This window comes from Melospiza melodia, chromosome 4 (assembly GCF_035770615.1).
Source record: "Melospiza melodia melodia isolate bMelMel2 chromosome 4, bMelMel2.pri, whole genome shotgun sequence".
Taxonomy (NCBI): Eukaryota; Metazoa; Chordata; class Aves; order Passeriformes; family Passerellidae; genus Melospiza; species Melospiza melodia.
In genome coordinates this window covers 69430083-69446425 of record NC_086197.1, presented here as the reverse complement: position 1 = coordinate 69446425, position 16343 = coordinate 69430083, and the positions used below count along the sequence as shown (strand labels likewise).

The 16343-nt window shown below is 37.6% G+C and overlaps 1 protein-coding gene across 1 annotated transcript in view; it reads left to right on the top strand.

Annotated features, from left to right (window-relative positions):
- The window catches only part of FRS2 (fibroblast growth factor receptor substrate 2), a 51617-nt gene that overhangs the window by 26925 nt on the left and 8349 nt on the right, over positions 1 to 16343 (top strand). Inside the window, exons 2-6 of the mRNA XM_063155078.1 lie at positions 5982 to 6087; positions 8430 to 8521; positions 10336 to 10522; positions 13556 to 13714; positions 14512 to 14675. Of these exons, the coding sequence (XP_063011148.1) occupies positions 8456 to 8521; positions 10336 to 10522; positions 13556 to 13714; positions 14512 to 14675 (576 nt within the window). The 5' untranslated portion in view covers positions 5982 to 6087; positions 8430 to 8455. The remainder of the gene's footprint in view (positions 1 to 5981; positions 6088 to 8429; positions 8522 to 10335; positions 10523 to 13555; positions 13715 to 14511; positions 14676 to 16343) is intronic.

Below are 16343 nucleotides of genomic sequence, written 5' to 3'. Positions count from 1 at the left end.
TCAGCTACTTGACCTGGTCTTTAATCTTCACTTCTGTGGTAATTGTGGTGAATATAAAAGCTTTTCTGTCAGAATGAGCATGTGGTTTTTTTAAGGAATTACTGTTGAACAGTGTTCCTGCAAATGTTTAACTATCTCACCTAAATTTGAGCATTTTGCTGAAATGATCACTTTTAAAGGGAACTGTAAAGAATTAATTTAATAGTAGCATACCATTTCAAATTTTTGCATAATGACTCTTCAAGATCAGTTGCTAGTTCTGTATTTAAACAAACAACAAGGCTCCAGTGTTTCATTTTATTCAATTTTAGTTTTATTAAATGATATTGGCTATTTTTATATGGCTCTAATAAATATGAAATAAAAAGTTGTTCATTTTGAATCCAAATATATGGAAACATATACAGCAAAATAGGTCAAGTTGTGAGGTGATCTGAGTGTTAAAAAGCAGGAGTAAGGAAAAAAAAGTCTGTGAGTTTGAGGAGCAGGCAGTTGGCAGCAGCAGAAGGTGCTGCAAAGGAATGCTGCTGAGAGGGCGAGTTCTGGTGTGATCCTGCATCAGCCTCCTCAGGGCGTGTTCAAAGAGGCTCTGAGGGCACTGCACTGAAATGGCAAGCTGGTCTGCTCAAGCTGGTGTGTGGTTGCAATAATTTTGTTTTCATTGGAGCCAGAAAGCTTTTACAGTTTAGCTTGGGTTATGTCAGTTTTGTTGTTTTGTTTTTGGTTTTTTTTCCTTTGGAAAGAGCTAAAGAGAGAAAAGGGGTGTACATTTATTGCTGTGTTTTGATCATAAGTCTGACAACATGCTCATTTAATGAAAATATTGAGTGAAAACTCCACCTGTTAGCATAAGCAAAGTTACAAACTAGATTTTGCTGCTTCACCTCAACCCTTAGTACTTTGTTTTCCCTAATTGCAGCCAGCAGCACTATTTCTCAGCATGTTTAGTTTCTTCTTGGATCTCCTTCATTGTAGTTTTTAACTCTGCTATGGTTTGTTAGTACTGCTTTTTTCATCCTTCTAAGGTACTGAGGCACCTTCAATATTAATTTTCTTAGTAATTGTTGCCAGGTGGATGAAGGGCAAGGACTATGTCTGACCCTGGTTCAGTTTGCTTTGCTATTGAACCTCGTTCTCCCCAAAACGCATTTGCTTCTTGGGTGTGAATTGTTGTCACATTGCTGTTTGTCAGACTGTGCAAGGCAAGAGCCTTCCAGAACACCTGAAAGAAGATGAGTAGATTTGAATGATGGCATTTTGTGCTTATTTTGCTGTATTTCTCATGGGGTTTCTCCCTGCTCTTCTGAACATTCATATGCCATTAAACCCCTGTGTTTCCATGGGCCAGCGTTCCAGCTTTGGCACCTCTTTTGTCTGTTGTGACTCCAAACATTCAAGTCAATCTTTGCTGATGTACAGATGTTGCTTTTTTGCTTTTTGGTAATTATAAAGCCAAGAAGTTCTTATTTTGACCATTGGGGAAATAAAGCTCTTGGATTTTAAGGCCACACTCAATAATTACTAGCTTTATTTTGGTGCTTCATCTCTTATGTACATGTGAGGTCTGGTACGTGGGAGTCCCGTGTACCAGAAACATTTTGTTTCCAATTGAAAAACTTGGCTTCGTGGCAGTGAAGATGTGCTAGCCAAAATAAACAGAAGGTCAAAGTATAGGTTATTTTAAGTCTGAGTAGGACACCAGGTTTCTTAAATCATCTAGAATTTACCAGCATGGATTACATCACAACTCTAAAGACCTAGGGTATATCACATTTGGTACAGAGGTTATCCATTTAATTGGTTGCATTAGCCAGTTGTGAAATGGGCAGTTTTCAGCTACCAGCAAAATTCAAAAGACTGACTGCACTATCATTCAGCATCCTTCATCTATATTCTGAAATGAATAGCATGCCAATAAAACAGTAATTGTCTTGCTAAATAACATTTTTCTTATATGTGAAATTGGTTTATCTCATTTGTCTGCTGTCTTACACTTTCATGCAAAGTTTCTTTTGTGTGGAAAGCTGAAAGGCACTTTGCTGTAGTGACTACTCTGGTTCATGAGGAGAGCATGTAATGAGTTACTTAGAAATTTTCTATGAATAACCTGAAATGTTCAGATTTATACTCTCAGTTTCAATTTAATCTCTGAGGCAACACTTTCCAGGTGAAATTGTCACCTGCTGTAGAAAAACCATTGACATCAAGAATTGCTCAGAAAAGGAGATGAGAAAGTGAGTTAGAATGTATCTGTAGGGATTTGGCTGTGATTTCTTCAAGTATTTGCAATTTGAATGTGAGATTGCAGGATGGGCAGGTGTGCTGATGCTTGCTGTAATACTAAATTTGGGATACTTTTCTGAATCCCTCTAGAAATGTCAACATCCAAATTCTTGAGGGCCAGGAATTTTGAACTTTGGGAGAAAGTTATCCAAGTTAGTTTTGCCTCTTTCAGTGTGTTCAATTGTCTAGCACATTATTTGTGATATTTACTCCTATTGTCTAGTTTAGATGTAGTTTAGACAGCCTATGTTTGGACTCTAAATGGAATGACATATGACATATGACTAAATGGAAAGACATAGCAGAGGGCCTAGCACTGTGGCAAGCTAGTGCTTTGGAAGGTCACTTTTTAATTTGAAAAGACTGTGCAAAAGATGGGTGAACAGACAAGGCACCCTTGCTTCTCCCTGCCTCTTCTGAGGTGTGCTATGGCTTGGGGTTCTTTCTCTGCCTGATTTTTAGGAGGTTTGTGAGAGGAATTTATGTGTACAGAAAATATCTGCTGAAGTTAATGTTCCATTCTGCAACCAGAGCACTCAGGACTAAGCTAAAATCAGCTTTTAGATCAGCTTTGCAACCATGAGCTGACTTGAATGGGGTGACTTTGAGCAAATGAGGAGTAGGATAGCAGCGTGTCCGTGTGGCCTTTCTTGTGTGAGGGGAATACATGCCTTGTTCTCATCATTGCCAGCCTGGAGAGACCGCAGAATTGCAAGTGTTAGAATATCTGCAAGCTTTTGACTGTGTTGTTCTTGTTTACACTGATGCTTTGTCTTCCTTGACTTGTGAGAGATTAGCATAACTTGTTGGCCTTGCTTAATCTGTGAGGGAAAGAGCCACGTTTTACTTCACAAAGCCAAGTAATAAATCTTAGTGTAGTTACAGCAGTTCCTTCCTTTCACTCCCATTAACAAGGTTTAGATGAGTTGGTCCTGGTTTCTCTTGCCTGGGATTTTTACCTGGCAATGCAGTAATGAATGTGTTAGGGATAAGCAGAAGATACCCTCCATGCCTTTCCCCCTCCTTGCAGAACTGCACCCAGCCATCACTCATGCTTTGTGAGTGGGAAATTACAGCTACTAAATTTGACATTGTAGACAGAACTTAGGGTTGTGACTGTGGAAATGTCTACTTCTTGTATATTTAAGTTTGGGTAAATATTTTGCAATCTGGGAAAATTTTAAAAAGTCCCTAACTGAATAAACAGCCAACTTGTGATTGGAAGCAACTGTTTGGAGAATTTTGTTATTGCTTTACATTTAAAAGAAGTTAGGTACTGCAAATTTGTGTGCTTTATTTAATCAATTATAAAACTTGGTTTAGATTGTTTAAGAATCATTCTTAGGTAACTGAAATAGGCTACTCTGCTTTAGGTAGCCAAACCATGTAAAAGGTTTAAAACTGTGCTAGAAAAATACCAAGATAAAGACCAGTGCAAACATACCTGCATTAGGATAGCTTGTCTATGAACATTTTTATTTTAATTATTTTTCTAATGACTACCTCCTAAGATTTCACCGGAGTGGGTGGGTCAGGTTTTCTGCTCCCTCTTTCCATTTGCTTCTTCTGAAAATTTTAGTAGGGGATTTGGTAAACTTCAATCCCAGTAGTTAGTAAAGTGGCTAATTTTTCTGAAAACTGGGTGGATGAGACTAAGGCTGTGATTCTGTCCCTAGCTGGCTCTGGCACTTGCTGTACTCTCTGCTAGCTGATTTGGTATGCTAAGCCAGCAGAAATCTAACCTGACTGAAACCACAGTTTAATAATACCAGCTAGATTGGGTGGGGTCATTCCATAACCAAAACTTGACCTTGCAGAGGGATAGGTACACAACTGTATGCAAAAATACATCTCTGGCAAGCAGTTCAATAAGTTTATCTTTTGGTACCTCTGTGAAATCTAGAGTTTAGTTTCAAGTTAAGTATAAGTTGTTAATTATTTCCTTTTTTAAATATCTTATTGCAGAGCGCTCACAAATTTGAGTTGATCATCCGTATATGTTAATCAGAATGGCTTTATTGGGTTACACTTGAAGTATCAGTTTGTCCAGTATCCTGTTTCTGACAGTATATAGTAAATTCTGAGAGCCAATAGTAAATATATAGGGAAGGGAGTAGTAAGAAGGAACATTTTTGATTGTTCGTTAAGACCCTTCTAAGCATCTGCACCTTAGAGACTTTTTGAGCAAGATATGACATCCTTGAGTTTAAAAGTTCTTCTTGGAGCTTGCATCTGTCCAATTTACTTTCTGAATCTTTAACATTTTGGAACTCATTCCCACAAGACATTGCAGATCTGCTTAGCTACAGATAATGTGCAAGAAAGAACTTTTATGTGTTTGAACCCCCCCTTAATAATGTCAACTGCTGTTCCTTGATAGTTGCATTTGGAAAATAGTTGTGCTTTATTTATCTTCTCTTTGTCACCTATAATTCTGTACTCATGCTCTGTGTGCTCCTTTTTTCAGGCTGAGTTGTCTAAGTAGCATATTTCTGCTTTTACTCTGTGTTTTTTGACAGGGGAGCCCTGATGGCATACATTACTACATCTGTGGCTACACTATGGATTCACACAGTAGAATTGTATTTTTGGTTTAGCACTTTTAAGACTTTCCAAACAGTTATGTTTCATTTGCTTTATGATAGCTGTCCAGCTAGAGTTTCCATTGGACAGCATGATTATGTGACTGATCTTTCCTAACAGATAGAGCTCCTTTGCTAGGAGTGTTATTTTTGCATTTGCCAGTGTTGAATTTCTGGTAATCTCTTACACAATCCCTTCACAAGTAAGAGGATTCTGCAACTGATGGAATCATGCTTAGGACCTGGAAGGAAATTAGGACTACATTACATGTGATGTTATGCAAAAAGGCAGAGAGCTTTGGTTTGCCAAGATGCTTTTAATCCAGGCGCAAGACTGGGGACAGCTGATGAATACAAAGAATTGCAGTAAAAAATGTGTAAGCAAAGCTGCAGTGGTCTCAAAGAAGTTTGCATAGACATAATAATAAAGTATTATTGTGAGAAATTAGCCCTTTTATTGAGTTTAATAAGCAGCATCAAAGGAAACATCAAGTGCTTGTTTGGCAATTTTACAAACTGAGAACAGAGACTGCCAGCTGTTAGCATGATGGAAGCAGCAGTTAGCTTTAAGTCTTAGATGTGAGTGGATAGCTAGTGTGAGAATAATCCAGGAGGTGGGGAAGTAAAAGCAAGCAATTTATGGTGTCATGGAGCAAGAATCATGAGGGAAGCAGAGAAAGGGTGATGTGTTAGCCATACAAGTCAGCATTTGTGTATGTTCAGTAGGATAAGCAAGAGGGAGTTAAATAGAGTGAGTTGTACATGTTTTTCTGTTTGTCTGCTGTGGTTTGGGTTGGGTTGGGTTGGTATGCACTGAGGATAACGGGAGCTTCACATCTGTCATTTCCACACTGAACTGGCTGTGCAGTGAGTGGAGAATGAATGGAGTCCCCAGTGTGACAGGCTGCATTGCAGAAAGGAGAGCTGGATTAATTTCTTCCATAGCATTGAAATACCAGGGCAACTCTGAGCTCAGTCTTATCTAAAACATCGTGAAGACCTTGCTTGACATAATACTTGCAAAATAATTATAAACAAAAGCATGTCTTTTTCTTAGTTTACTAACTGTCATCTCAAAAACAAGAGAAAAAATGTTATTTTTATTTACCCTTCTAGTTCTAGGTCCAATGATTAGTTCTGTGACAAGACAGCATGACACTTTGAGTATGACAGAAGCCCTGATGCTGCAGCAGAGGCTGGGAATATTAATGGCCAAATCTAGGTGAGTGATTTTTAATTCTGCCAGTTCCCCAGCTGTTTAATTTCTTCCTCATAGCCTTTGTTCACATCTCTCCTTTGAAGCAGCATTTCAGTTCTTGGTTTTCTGAAATATTAATGTTAGAGCATACTTGAGACAAAATAACAAGCTTGTATGATTATTGATTACATACCCTTTCTTTGTTGTTCCTGAGGTACAGAGGCTGTGCTTCAAAAATCTTGATATACACAATATACTACAGCTTTCTTCTTGCAACTCTAGTGATTTTTTTTTCTCCAAAGTGCTTTGCATTTTAAGTTCTGCGTTGTTTTTTTTTTTTAAGTTTTTTTAAAGAAGCAGCCCCTGTATTCAACAGACTTGGTCAGTTATTTCATGCTGAATGCATAGAAAGTCTAATACTAACAGCATGCAGCTATGTAGTTCTGTTTTCACTACAAAAAACATTTGAGGAGGTCTAAGTCTGGGCTTTATTAAGTGCATGCATATTTATTAAGGCTGCTTGAGGCATGTGCCACTACATTGTATGGAGCAGAGTATTCTCTGTTAATCTGCCCTGAGGCTGTTGTCACCTGTTGCTCCTCATAGCAGGGGATTCCCAGGGTAAACAGCACCGTGGCAGGAGGCTGACAAGGACATCTGAGCATTGCTGTAGTGAGGCACTGAGGGGTGCCAGGGTAGGAACCAGGATCAGGTGTTACTACCTGTAGCTCCCTTTCTCAACAGAAGAGAAAGAACAACTATTACTGCTCCTACTACCACTATAAAATTTTCAAAACTTCACAATGGAAAAAAAAAAAAAAAAAAGTTTGTGTGTAGCATAGCTTCTCTCTGCAGCAGTAGAAGCAAACGAGCAATGCCTGGTTTTATTTTGAGTTGGGGAAGAAATCTTTGTCAATATAATGCATGTTTTCATGTTATGGACAGAAATGACATTAAAGAATCATGATTTTGAATAGGTGTCTGGTACTTTGCCTCTTTATCAGTGGATTAATTGGAGCAGTATTGTTACCTCTGCAGGGGATTCTTGGTGGCTGATTTATACAGTCTCTAGAGTAGGAGTCTCTTTTGAGTGGCTTTTCTGATGAAAAAAAGTGGAAAAGTTAACTGCTCTTCATTGTATACTTTGCATCTTACCCCTTAGCAGAGTAAGGAGCTACATGAATACTACTGCTGCATGCTAATACAAATGTCTATCTAGAAACCAAGTCATGATTTTCTTAAGATGATAACATAGGATTTTTTCCCTCTAGTCAGGAAAACTTATCAGTCCATACTGTCTTCTTTCTTCTCGATTTCTAGTGTTGTATCTCTTGTTGACATAATATAGTTCTCTTCCAGGATTTTTCATTTGTGTAGTGGAAATTTTAATTCTTATCCAATATAAAGATTATGTATATGGGTTAAGTTTTCTTTTGTCAGACTTTCTTGTATTTAAGAAATGTGAAGCTTAACCCCTTTTTCATGGTGGTAGAGGATGAAACAGCCAGTTGCGAGACTTTGTTCTGTGAACATTTTATTAAACTGTTTTGTGAAAGTTTTGTCATACACACAGAAGTCTTTAAATGAAAATACCAAAAATACCAAGGTGTTTTTTTTTGTTTCATTACTTTTGCCACTCTGTTCAGTGTTACCACCTTTTACTGTTTTAAAACGAATGTGTAACACAATTTAATCCAAATAGAACTTAACAGAAATAAGGAAATCCCGAGTTTTAAAATATTTGTGTTGAATGTGGGTTTTTTTCCTTCCCATGTCTTTGATTACATAGTTTGATATACACTGCCATATGGGAAATATTCTGAATTGGAAGCACAGAGCCTTACTGCATGGCTGCCTGCAGGCCTGGAACCCCAGGGCTGCCAAAGCCTGGGCAGCCATATGGGCTCTGCTGGTGCTTGGTAACCTGCTACAGCCCAGGGCTTCTAGTGCTGTGCTCCTGAGCCAGGGAGTGCTCATTTAGGTGGAACTGGAATCTAGGTAGCTGCCTGGTGTAAGAGTCTGGTTTAGGAAATTAAAATCTTGCACAGTAAGTGGTTGGGTTTTTGTTTTTCCCCCAAGCTGCTGCCATGGGAATTAAGGTGACAAATCAAATGAGTCTGTCTGGTAGTAACCTCAAGGTGAGTTACTGGTAGGACTTTAACAGCTTTGTGTTGCCACTCCTTACTGTCAAATGCAAATAAACCATCATATCTGTAGTATCTACATTGACTTTTTTATTAAATGCGACTGGAAGATTCATCATGAAGAATTGTCGGAGTAATTTGCATTGGCTTGTTTGTTGATGATACTTCATTTTTACTTCAACTAGATGATCATTTTGTTGGTTTTTTTTTTTTCCCCTTTAGAGATCAGATGGTCTTCTGAAGAAGTCATGGGTAGCTGTTGTAGCTGTCCAGATAAAGAAACTGTCCCAGATAACCACCGAAACAAGTTTAAGGTATGCAGCTGGTGTGATGTGCTGTGAACTACTTTGTTGTTTTCTTACAGACCACGTCTGTGATTAAAAAAAAAGTAATGAGAATGGAGTGCAAATTTCTGAACAGCTGAAACACTGCAGTTGCAGGTGCCTGTGGCTACAGGTTTCTCTTGTGCCTTTGAGAAACCCTCTCTTCTCAGCAGTGACAGGAATTCCCTAGACAGGGTAGGCTTGTTAGGACAGTTTGGATCTTCAGGAAAGAGAAGAAGCGTGTGATTTTCATCCGTCTCCATTTCAGTTGGTAGAGCCCAGCTAAGGAGTGTTGCCTATGGAAGGTTACTTAGGAAAGGAGTCCTTAGCATAAGGGAATCAGTAGCTTTTGGGGAAGTGTGATTATGAACCTGAATGTGGAATCATCAATAGAAAATTTTAGGACTACTGATTTGACTTGAAGGTCGCTACTGATTATACATTTTGAAAACTTTTGTCCTTTATGTGGAGAAATGTTATTTCTATGTGCCCTTTTGTCTCAAAAATCTCTGGAATTTATAAGCCTGTGAACACTTGTTCATGTGCTTGACATGTTGAGCATGAAGCAGCTGAAGTCAGTGACTGTAAGTCAACATGCCTTTGCATAGGTCACACAAGTCAGATTTGCTTCTGTGCTCCAAACTGTCTCTGTGAGTTGACAAAGGAATTTAATGCTTCCATAGTGAAAACTGATTCATGTGTTGCCTTAGGGCAACCATAAAATGAGCTTTAAAGCCATGGGAATTTCTGGAAATATTTAATATTATCAGTTAAGAAAGCTGAAGGATAAAATATATTTTTGTTTTCTTGCTCTTTATGCATCACTTTATGTAACTAGTTCCTATTTTTCTCCTTGTAGAATTTCTCTATTGTTTGTTTAGCGGGGGGGTAGGGGAGGGAGAGATGAAGGAATGTAATCTGCAAAATGAGGAAAATGGGCATAAGCCTCACAGGCAGATGAAATGATTCCTAATTCTTTTCAATTAACTAGATTTCAAGTTGAAAATGTATTTTTTAAGGAGTCACATTAATTCCGTAGGGATTTTTTTTCAGTAACTTTTTTATTGATTAAGAAAGAATCTTACTAAAAGCAGCATTGTAAGGTAAAATAGAGGGGAAATATGTATTGTCCAAATTCTATAAAGGATGCAGATGACCTCAAAACTGGCCTAAAAGCAGAAAGAGCAGGAGTTTAGCTTTATATACATTTTTTCACACAAGATAACTATAAGGTATTTGAATTATTTGTTGACTTTAAAAAGGCAACAAAATGTCTAAAACTGTTGGCTGATTCAGCGCAGTGCAAGGCTATACATGTACGTGAAGGAAGCTTTATCTTGGAGCCACTTACCCTTTCTCATTCCTTTTCCCAACTGTAAGCAGAGTTATATGACAAAGCAAATATTTTTTTTCAGAAATGGGGCTCTGAAAGATTCCATTATCTGAGGTATGCCTTATCCATGTGGGAATACTAGAATATGTACATAAAGCCAGTTTCAAAAAATATTTAACTTACAAATCTCTTCTACTTTAAATTTCTCATCAGATTTTACAGTAATGTTAGGCAGCTTCATTTGTATTGTTTTTAAATAAGTATTATTTTAATTTTCTAAATTCTGGGTTAGGATAGCACAGAAACTAGTTTAGGAAGTTGTTTTTTTGGGTTTTTTTAAACATTCACTTCAAGGATTGTAACTAATACGATAGCACAGATGAAGTCTACCAGCCAGGCATTAAGAGTATTAAAAATGGTGTTGTCTCTCAAAAGAGTAATTACCTAATGCTTTTTAACTTCTTTTTTATAGGTTATTAATGTGGATGATGATGGTAATGAACTGGGTTCTGGCATAATGGAACTTACAGATACAGAACTAGTTTTGTACACCCGCAAAAGGGACTCTGTCAAATGGCACTACCTCTGTCTCCGTCGCTATGGCTATGACTCAAATCTTTTCTCTTTTGAAAGTGGTCGAAGGTGTCAAACTGGACAAGGTATGTGGAAATTTTGTATATAAAGCTTCTTGCAAGTTTATTTGATGTTGGAAGATATTTGCCAGTCCTTTGGCAAGAGTTATAAAGGCTATAGTTCTGTATGTGAATGTGGTTTATGGAACAAAAATTACCTTATGAGGAATGGTCTTCTGGTAAAATGAGGATTTGAGTTGCACGTGTTTTTTGGCATTTGTAGGTCTGGAGCACTTCAAGGTTCTATGTGAGTATTCTTTTGGTCAACTTAGGAGGTGGTTTTGACAGGGAAATTCTCCTGCCTCAGAGGTTGACTTGACGTCCAGGAGAGGCAGTAGAATCTGAAACTCTGAAGGAATGCCCTCAGAATTCAACAAATTCTCTATTTTTAAGGTTTTAAGAGCCTGGAGCATTGATATGAACAGGATGGCCCCAGCTTATTATTGTCTTCAGTAATGCACTGGTATTTCGTTCTCTTCCTAAAGCAAATACCACTTTCATTAATATCAATGACATAATTCTCAAATTTTGATGGTTTTGTATGAGGTGTGTATACTTCAGCTATGCTCAATTATTTTTTGAGTGGCTTTCGTCAGAAAAAGATGGTTACCTTTCCAGTAGCCAGAGCATGCCTGCCTTGGCCAAGGTTGGCTCCCTCTGAGAATATTCAGGTGTTTCTCTCTTCCCTGCAGCAGTCCCTGAGGGACTGAGTTGTTTCTGTTGAGCTCTCAGCCTTGTTTTGCATCTTCCTACTGTGAAATAGCTGTGTGTGCTTGGAATTCTTATGCATTCATATGTTGTGAAGTTAAGTTCCAATGTTCTTCTGGATTTTTGGCATTTACCAGTGTTCTTATCAATAATTTTAGATATTAAGAAATCACAGGTTTTGTTTTTTCATTTTACTGTTAAAAGGTCAGAAAGATTAAAGAATTGGGTCACATATAAACCTAGTCAATATTCATTGTCCAAGCAAAGGAAAAGGAAGAAAAAAGAAAAGTATTTTTTTAAAATGGGAGTTTAAAAGGCACTCTCAGTTCATCTCCTAATGAGAAATGGAGATATTTTCAAACATTGAAATATACTCCATACTAAACTAAATTTTCATAATTCTTAAAGTAATAAACTTTGTTTTGAAGATAATAAATTTAATGTGTTTTGCAGTTGAATTTACTGTTTCTTCTGAACATTGAAAACACATACTAAAAATACTTAATTGAAATACTAATTTGAAGGTTGTCCTCTACAGTCTATTAGCAAGTCTGCAGAATCTTACACCAAGTCTAATTGACTTCTCCACTTTCCTTCTAATTTTTTCCTCTTTTTTTAATAACGAGATTAAGCAGGCTGTGTAAGCAGCAACCCTTTTCTCCCTCTTTTGTTTCTTGCCTTCCTTATGTAATACTAAAATCCTGTGAATATTGGGAAAAAAGAAATCTGGCAGAAAATGTTCTCTGCTGCCCTTTTGCAATGGAACATTGTTCCTGAGACCTACAGTGGGTTTTGTGGGCACAGTTGCGAAACTTCGTCTTCACTTCATGGGATGACCAAGTTTTTCATTTGAGAATTCCCTGAATACTGTCCAGCAACTTCTTACATTAGTCAGTATTCTTGTTTCTGTTTTTCCTTTAATATCAAGTTATTTCTCTTGTTAAGCTGTGAGCAGCAATGATGGTGAAACATTGAGTTTGTGCTAGGTATTAAAAACCTTGCAGACACGTCTTTGAACCACATCTAACAGATAATTAGGAATTTAAAACCTGGAGAAGTTGGTATGTCACGATGTTGTGTGACAGTTCACATTGCATTTAATATGAATGTATTTAAAGGCAGCTGAATTTCTCAGAAACTTTTTAAAGTTTGTGAACCTAGAGTTTTAAAAAATTCTGGGTTTTGTTCATTAAGATTCAAATATCCAGTGTGAATGTTCAGAAATATACAAAATATTACACATGGTCTATTGTACATGGCTGGATTAGGGGTCAGTGACATAGAGTAGTAGAAGTTCTATAGCTGCAGTGTTGCAAACATGAAGCTTATTCAGTGCAGCAGCTGCATATTAATAGCTGAGCATTGTTCCTCGTAGCCCATTTGGTGTATTCCCAGCTGGGGTTGTGTGAACTTCTGCCATGGGAAGCATTTCTGGTGGTTCTGATCTGTCACAGCTCTGCATCCCTAAATAAATATATGATGGTAGTAATTGCCAGCATATTCATATAACTGCACTTGCAGAAGTGGCTATATAGGTAGGTACTTTTCAGTAAAGAGTGTTTTAAGATTGTAATACTCACTTTAAAAAATGAGCACCTGCACCCACGTTTAACAAGCGTGTCAACTTTAACTTCATGCTTTCAATGGAAGAATAACCCAAAGCTGCGCCTTTGCTGGTGAGGGTAAGTTGGGACACTCCCTGCTGTTCAAAGGCAAAGTGGCACAATACACACGCAAAATACATGGTATTGCTGCTAACTTTGTGTTCTGTGTCTATCCTTTAGCCTAAAGCAATTAGTTTGTTACTGTCTGTTTCACACAGTTTGTCTTACTAGCTTTTCATTTTAGTCTTCTTAAAGAAACTGAATTTATATCCAGTGTTTAAATCCTTTTCTGTTGTGCAGGTATCTTATTTTTGTGGTAGTTTAATAGAAATCTGATTTAGGAAATACAACTTTGTAGCGCCTCTGTAGTTTAATTTAATGTATTTAAATGCATATTTATTTAACAGGTATCCTTTTTATTAGCTTTAAAAAAAAAAAAAACAAAAACCAACTTGGTTTTTTCCCCTCATTTAGCACTCAAAACTTATTTTTGCTCCTAACTGAATTGGTTTTCTGTTCTTATTTAACTTTTGGTGCATGGGAACCTTATTCTTCTATTAGATAACCACTCTAAAGGTTGTCACAGTAATTTTGTGTGTTTTGGTGCAATAAAAATTTTGTAACACTTTTGCTTCTTTAACAGGTTTTCATTATGAGGATTCCAGTTCTATTCCTTGCAAGTTATATATATTGTAAGGCCTGTTTCTGAGTTACAGGGTTTTGATTTTTCTTTTGGATGTATTTATAGGAATCTTTGCCTTTAAGTGCGCCCGGGCAGAAGAGTTATTTAACATGTTACAAGAGATAATGCAGAATAACAGCATAAATGTGGTAGAAGAACCAGTAGTAGAAAGGAATAATCATCAAACTGAGTTGGAAGTACCAAGAACCCCTCGAACACCTACCAGTAAGTATGGTTCTACTGTCAGATGACATACCTGAATGTAATTTAATTAGCTGAAAATAGCATTTGATTTGAATTTAATCTTTAAGTAATTAAAAAGAAGGCTAATTTAAAGCTACGAGGTAGTAATGCATTCTCTCGAGGTACTTGCTGAGGATTATCTTCAAGAAGTAAGTTTTGGGAACTTAATTGTTGCATAAGAACACTTATGAATACACCTATTGAATTGCTTTATGATATGTCAACATGCTTTACCTGTAGCATTTCAGAGAAATGTTAATGCTGGGCAAGATTTCAAATTTTTGATTAGGGGAAAAAATACTGTTTAAATCACATGTGCAGTTGGTTTGGAATCTTTCTTCTGCTCTGAGTAGGATGAGTGAAGTATTTATCTAAAATTTTCTGGTATTTTTGAAATCTCAGGCAGATGGCTTGATATTTGAAACGAGGAATTCCAGTTTATTGATGATTTCAGAGAAATGGAAGCTTTGATAAAGGAGTCTCTGTTTGTCAGGGGGAGATGTTAGTGGGGGAAAGAGAAGTTGGAGGGAGTTTACTGGGTGTGTAATACACCTAGTTTTCAGTGGCTGCTTCATAAATGTGTTCTGGTAAATACTGGGATGCTGTTCTGTTTTCCATTTCCTTCCTCCAAGCAAAATTGAGCTTTGTGAATGCTTAATATTGTTTTACATATTTTACTTTCTCTTTTGAAAATTAAACTTAAGATGTAAAGTATCTTATTCATATACAGTAAAATGTTCTATTTCAATATGGTTTTGGCTGTTTTCTAATTGAACCAGCTCCTGGATTCAATGCACAAAGTTTACCCAACGGCTATCCCAGATACCCATCTTTTGGAGATGCTTCATCACACCCTTCCAGCAGACACCCTTCTGTCGGCAGCGCGCGCCTCCCCTCTGTCGGTGAAGAATCAACACATCCTTTACTTGTAGCAGAGGAGCAAGTGGGTGTTCTTTTCCCTTTGTACAACTGAGCTTCTACATTGCTTCAGATTTTCCTAATGATTGTTCTGTTGGCTTTCACTTGCGTCTCAGTATCAGGTGTAAAGTATTCCTACAGAATTTTAACTGCCTCAGAAAAGTGTTTGCCTTGCCTCTTTAAAATGATACTTTGTAGAATGGCTTGCTGAGGAATTTATATTTTATATAAAAAAAAGATAGAGAAGGTATGTATTTGCATTATATATACTCTTTCCAAAATTTCAGTAACTATTTTTAAACATGAGTAATTGTATATTATAATGAGAGATCCTGGTCAAAAGGCTTCTTTATATGTAAGTCTTCTATTTGCCAAATAGAAGTCATGAAATAATTTGCATTAGAAGGGACCTCCAGTCTCTATATCAAAGTTTTAAGTTAGAGAAAGCTGCACAGACCATTGTCCTGGCCATGTTTTGAATACTATGGGCAAGGGGATTCCACAGAATCTGAGCCATGTGTTCCAGTGTTTCACCACTGCTGTTGTGAAATCATTTCTCTCTAATGTTTCTCTAATGTTATCAGATTTTTGCCTGTTACATCTAATGTTGGTCTTTTGCTAAACATCCCCAAAAAAGGTCTGGCTATGTTTTTGCTTTCTCTTTTAGGTAGTTGAAAATAGCTATTAGGTGGTTCCCTGCATTCTCTTAAAATGGAACTAAGATGGTGTCCTCAGCTTCTCCTTGTACGTCATGTGCTCCAGCTCTAGTCATGGCCCTTGAATGCACCAGCCTCAGATTGGTGCTGTCTGTTGTTTACTCTGGAGCTCAGGTTCAGTCTTGTGAGAGCTGAATTGATGGTAATAGTGACTCTCCTTAACTTACTGGCTGTGCTATTGCTAGCACAAACCAGTGCATGTTTGGTTTTCATTGCTCCAAGAGCAGACTGATGACTCATATTCAGCTTACCATCCACCTGGATCCCTGAAGTTTTGCTGCAAGGCTGTTTTCAATCAGTTGGTATGTGGCCTGTACTGTTGGTATTGTTTCATACCAAGCACTGGATCTTCTATTTGCTGTTGCTGAACTTCATAAGGTTTCTATGAGGTTGGTTCTCTAGGCTCTAGAGATCCCTCTCAGTGGAAACCCTGCCAGTCTGGAAAGACTGAAAACTGGCAACTGAAAGCTTCTCTCATCATTCAGGTTGCTGATGAAAATGACAGTCAAATTTATAAATGCCATGTGGTTTAGGAAGATTTACGTGTGACAAGAAACAGTTTTGGAAACCAGAGAAGGTAGCCAGAGCAGAGGGCTGTGAACTGTCTTGTGGGAAAGGATTTGTTAGGAGTCCTCACAGAAGAGCTCAGGTATTATCATTGGAGTTACTGAATAGTCAGTGAGTTTAAAAAAACAGTGGAGGAGTCAGGTAAATGACACTTCAGCTGGCAGAGCTTGACAGAGAGGTTGGCAAGCTACAAGACTGCTGCTGTAAAGTACTACTTTTGCTGTTTGGATATCCAGACAGAATTAAAATTTAGAGAAGGAATCCAGTCTTTCCCATTCAGCCTTGTATTGATCCACTGTGGAAATTGGAGGGATATAACCTAGGAGGGTATCTCTGCCTTTCTTAGTGACATACGGTGCCAACTCCTCCTTGTTTTTAGTTTTGAGTGCCGCACTTCATATGGAATTGTA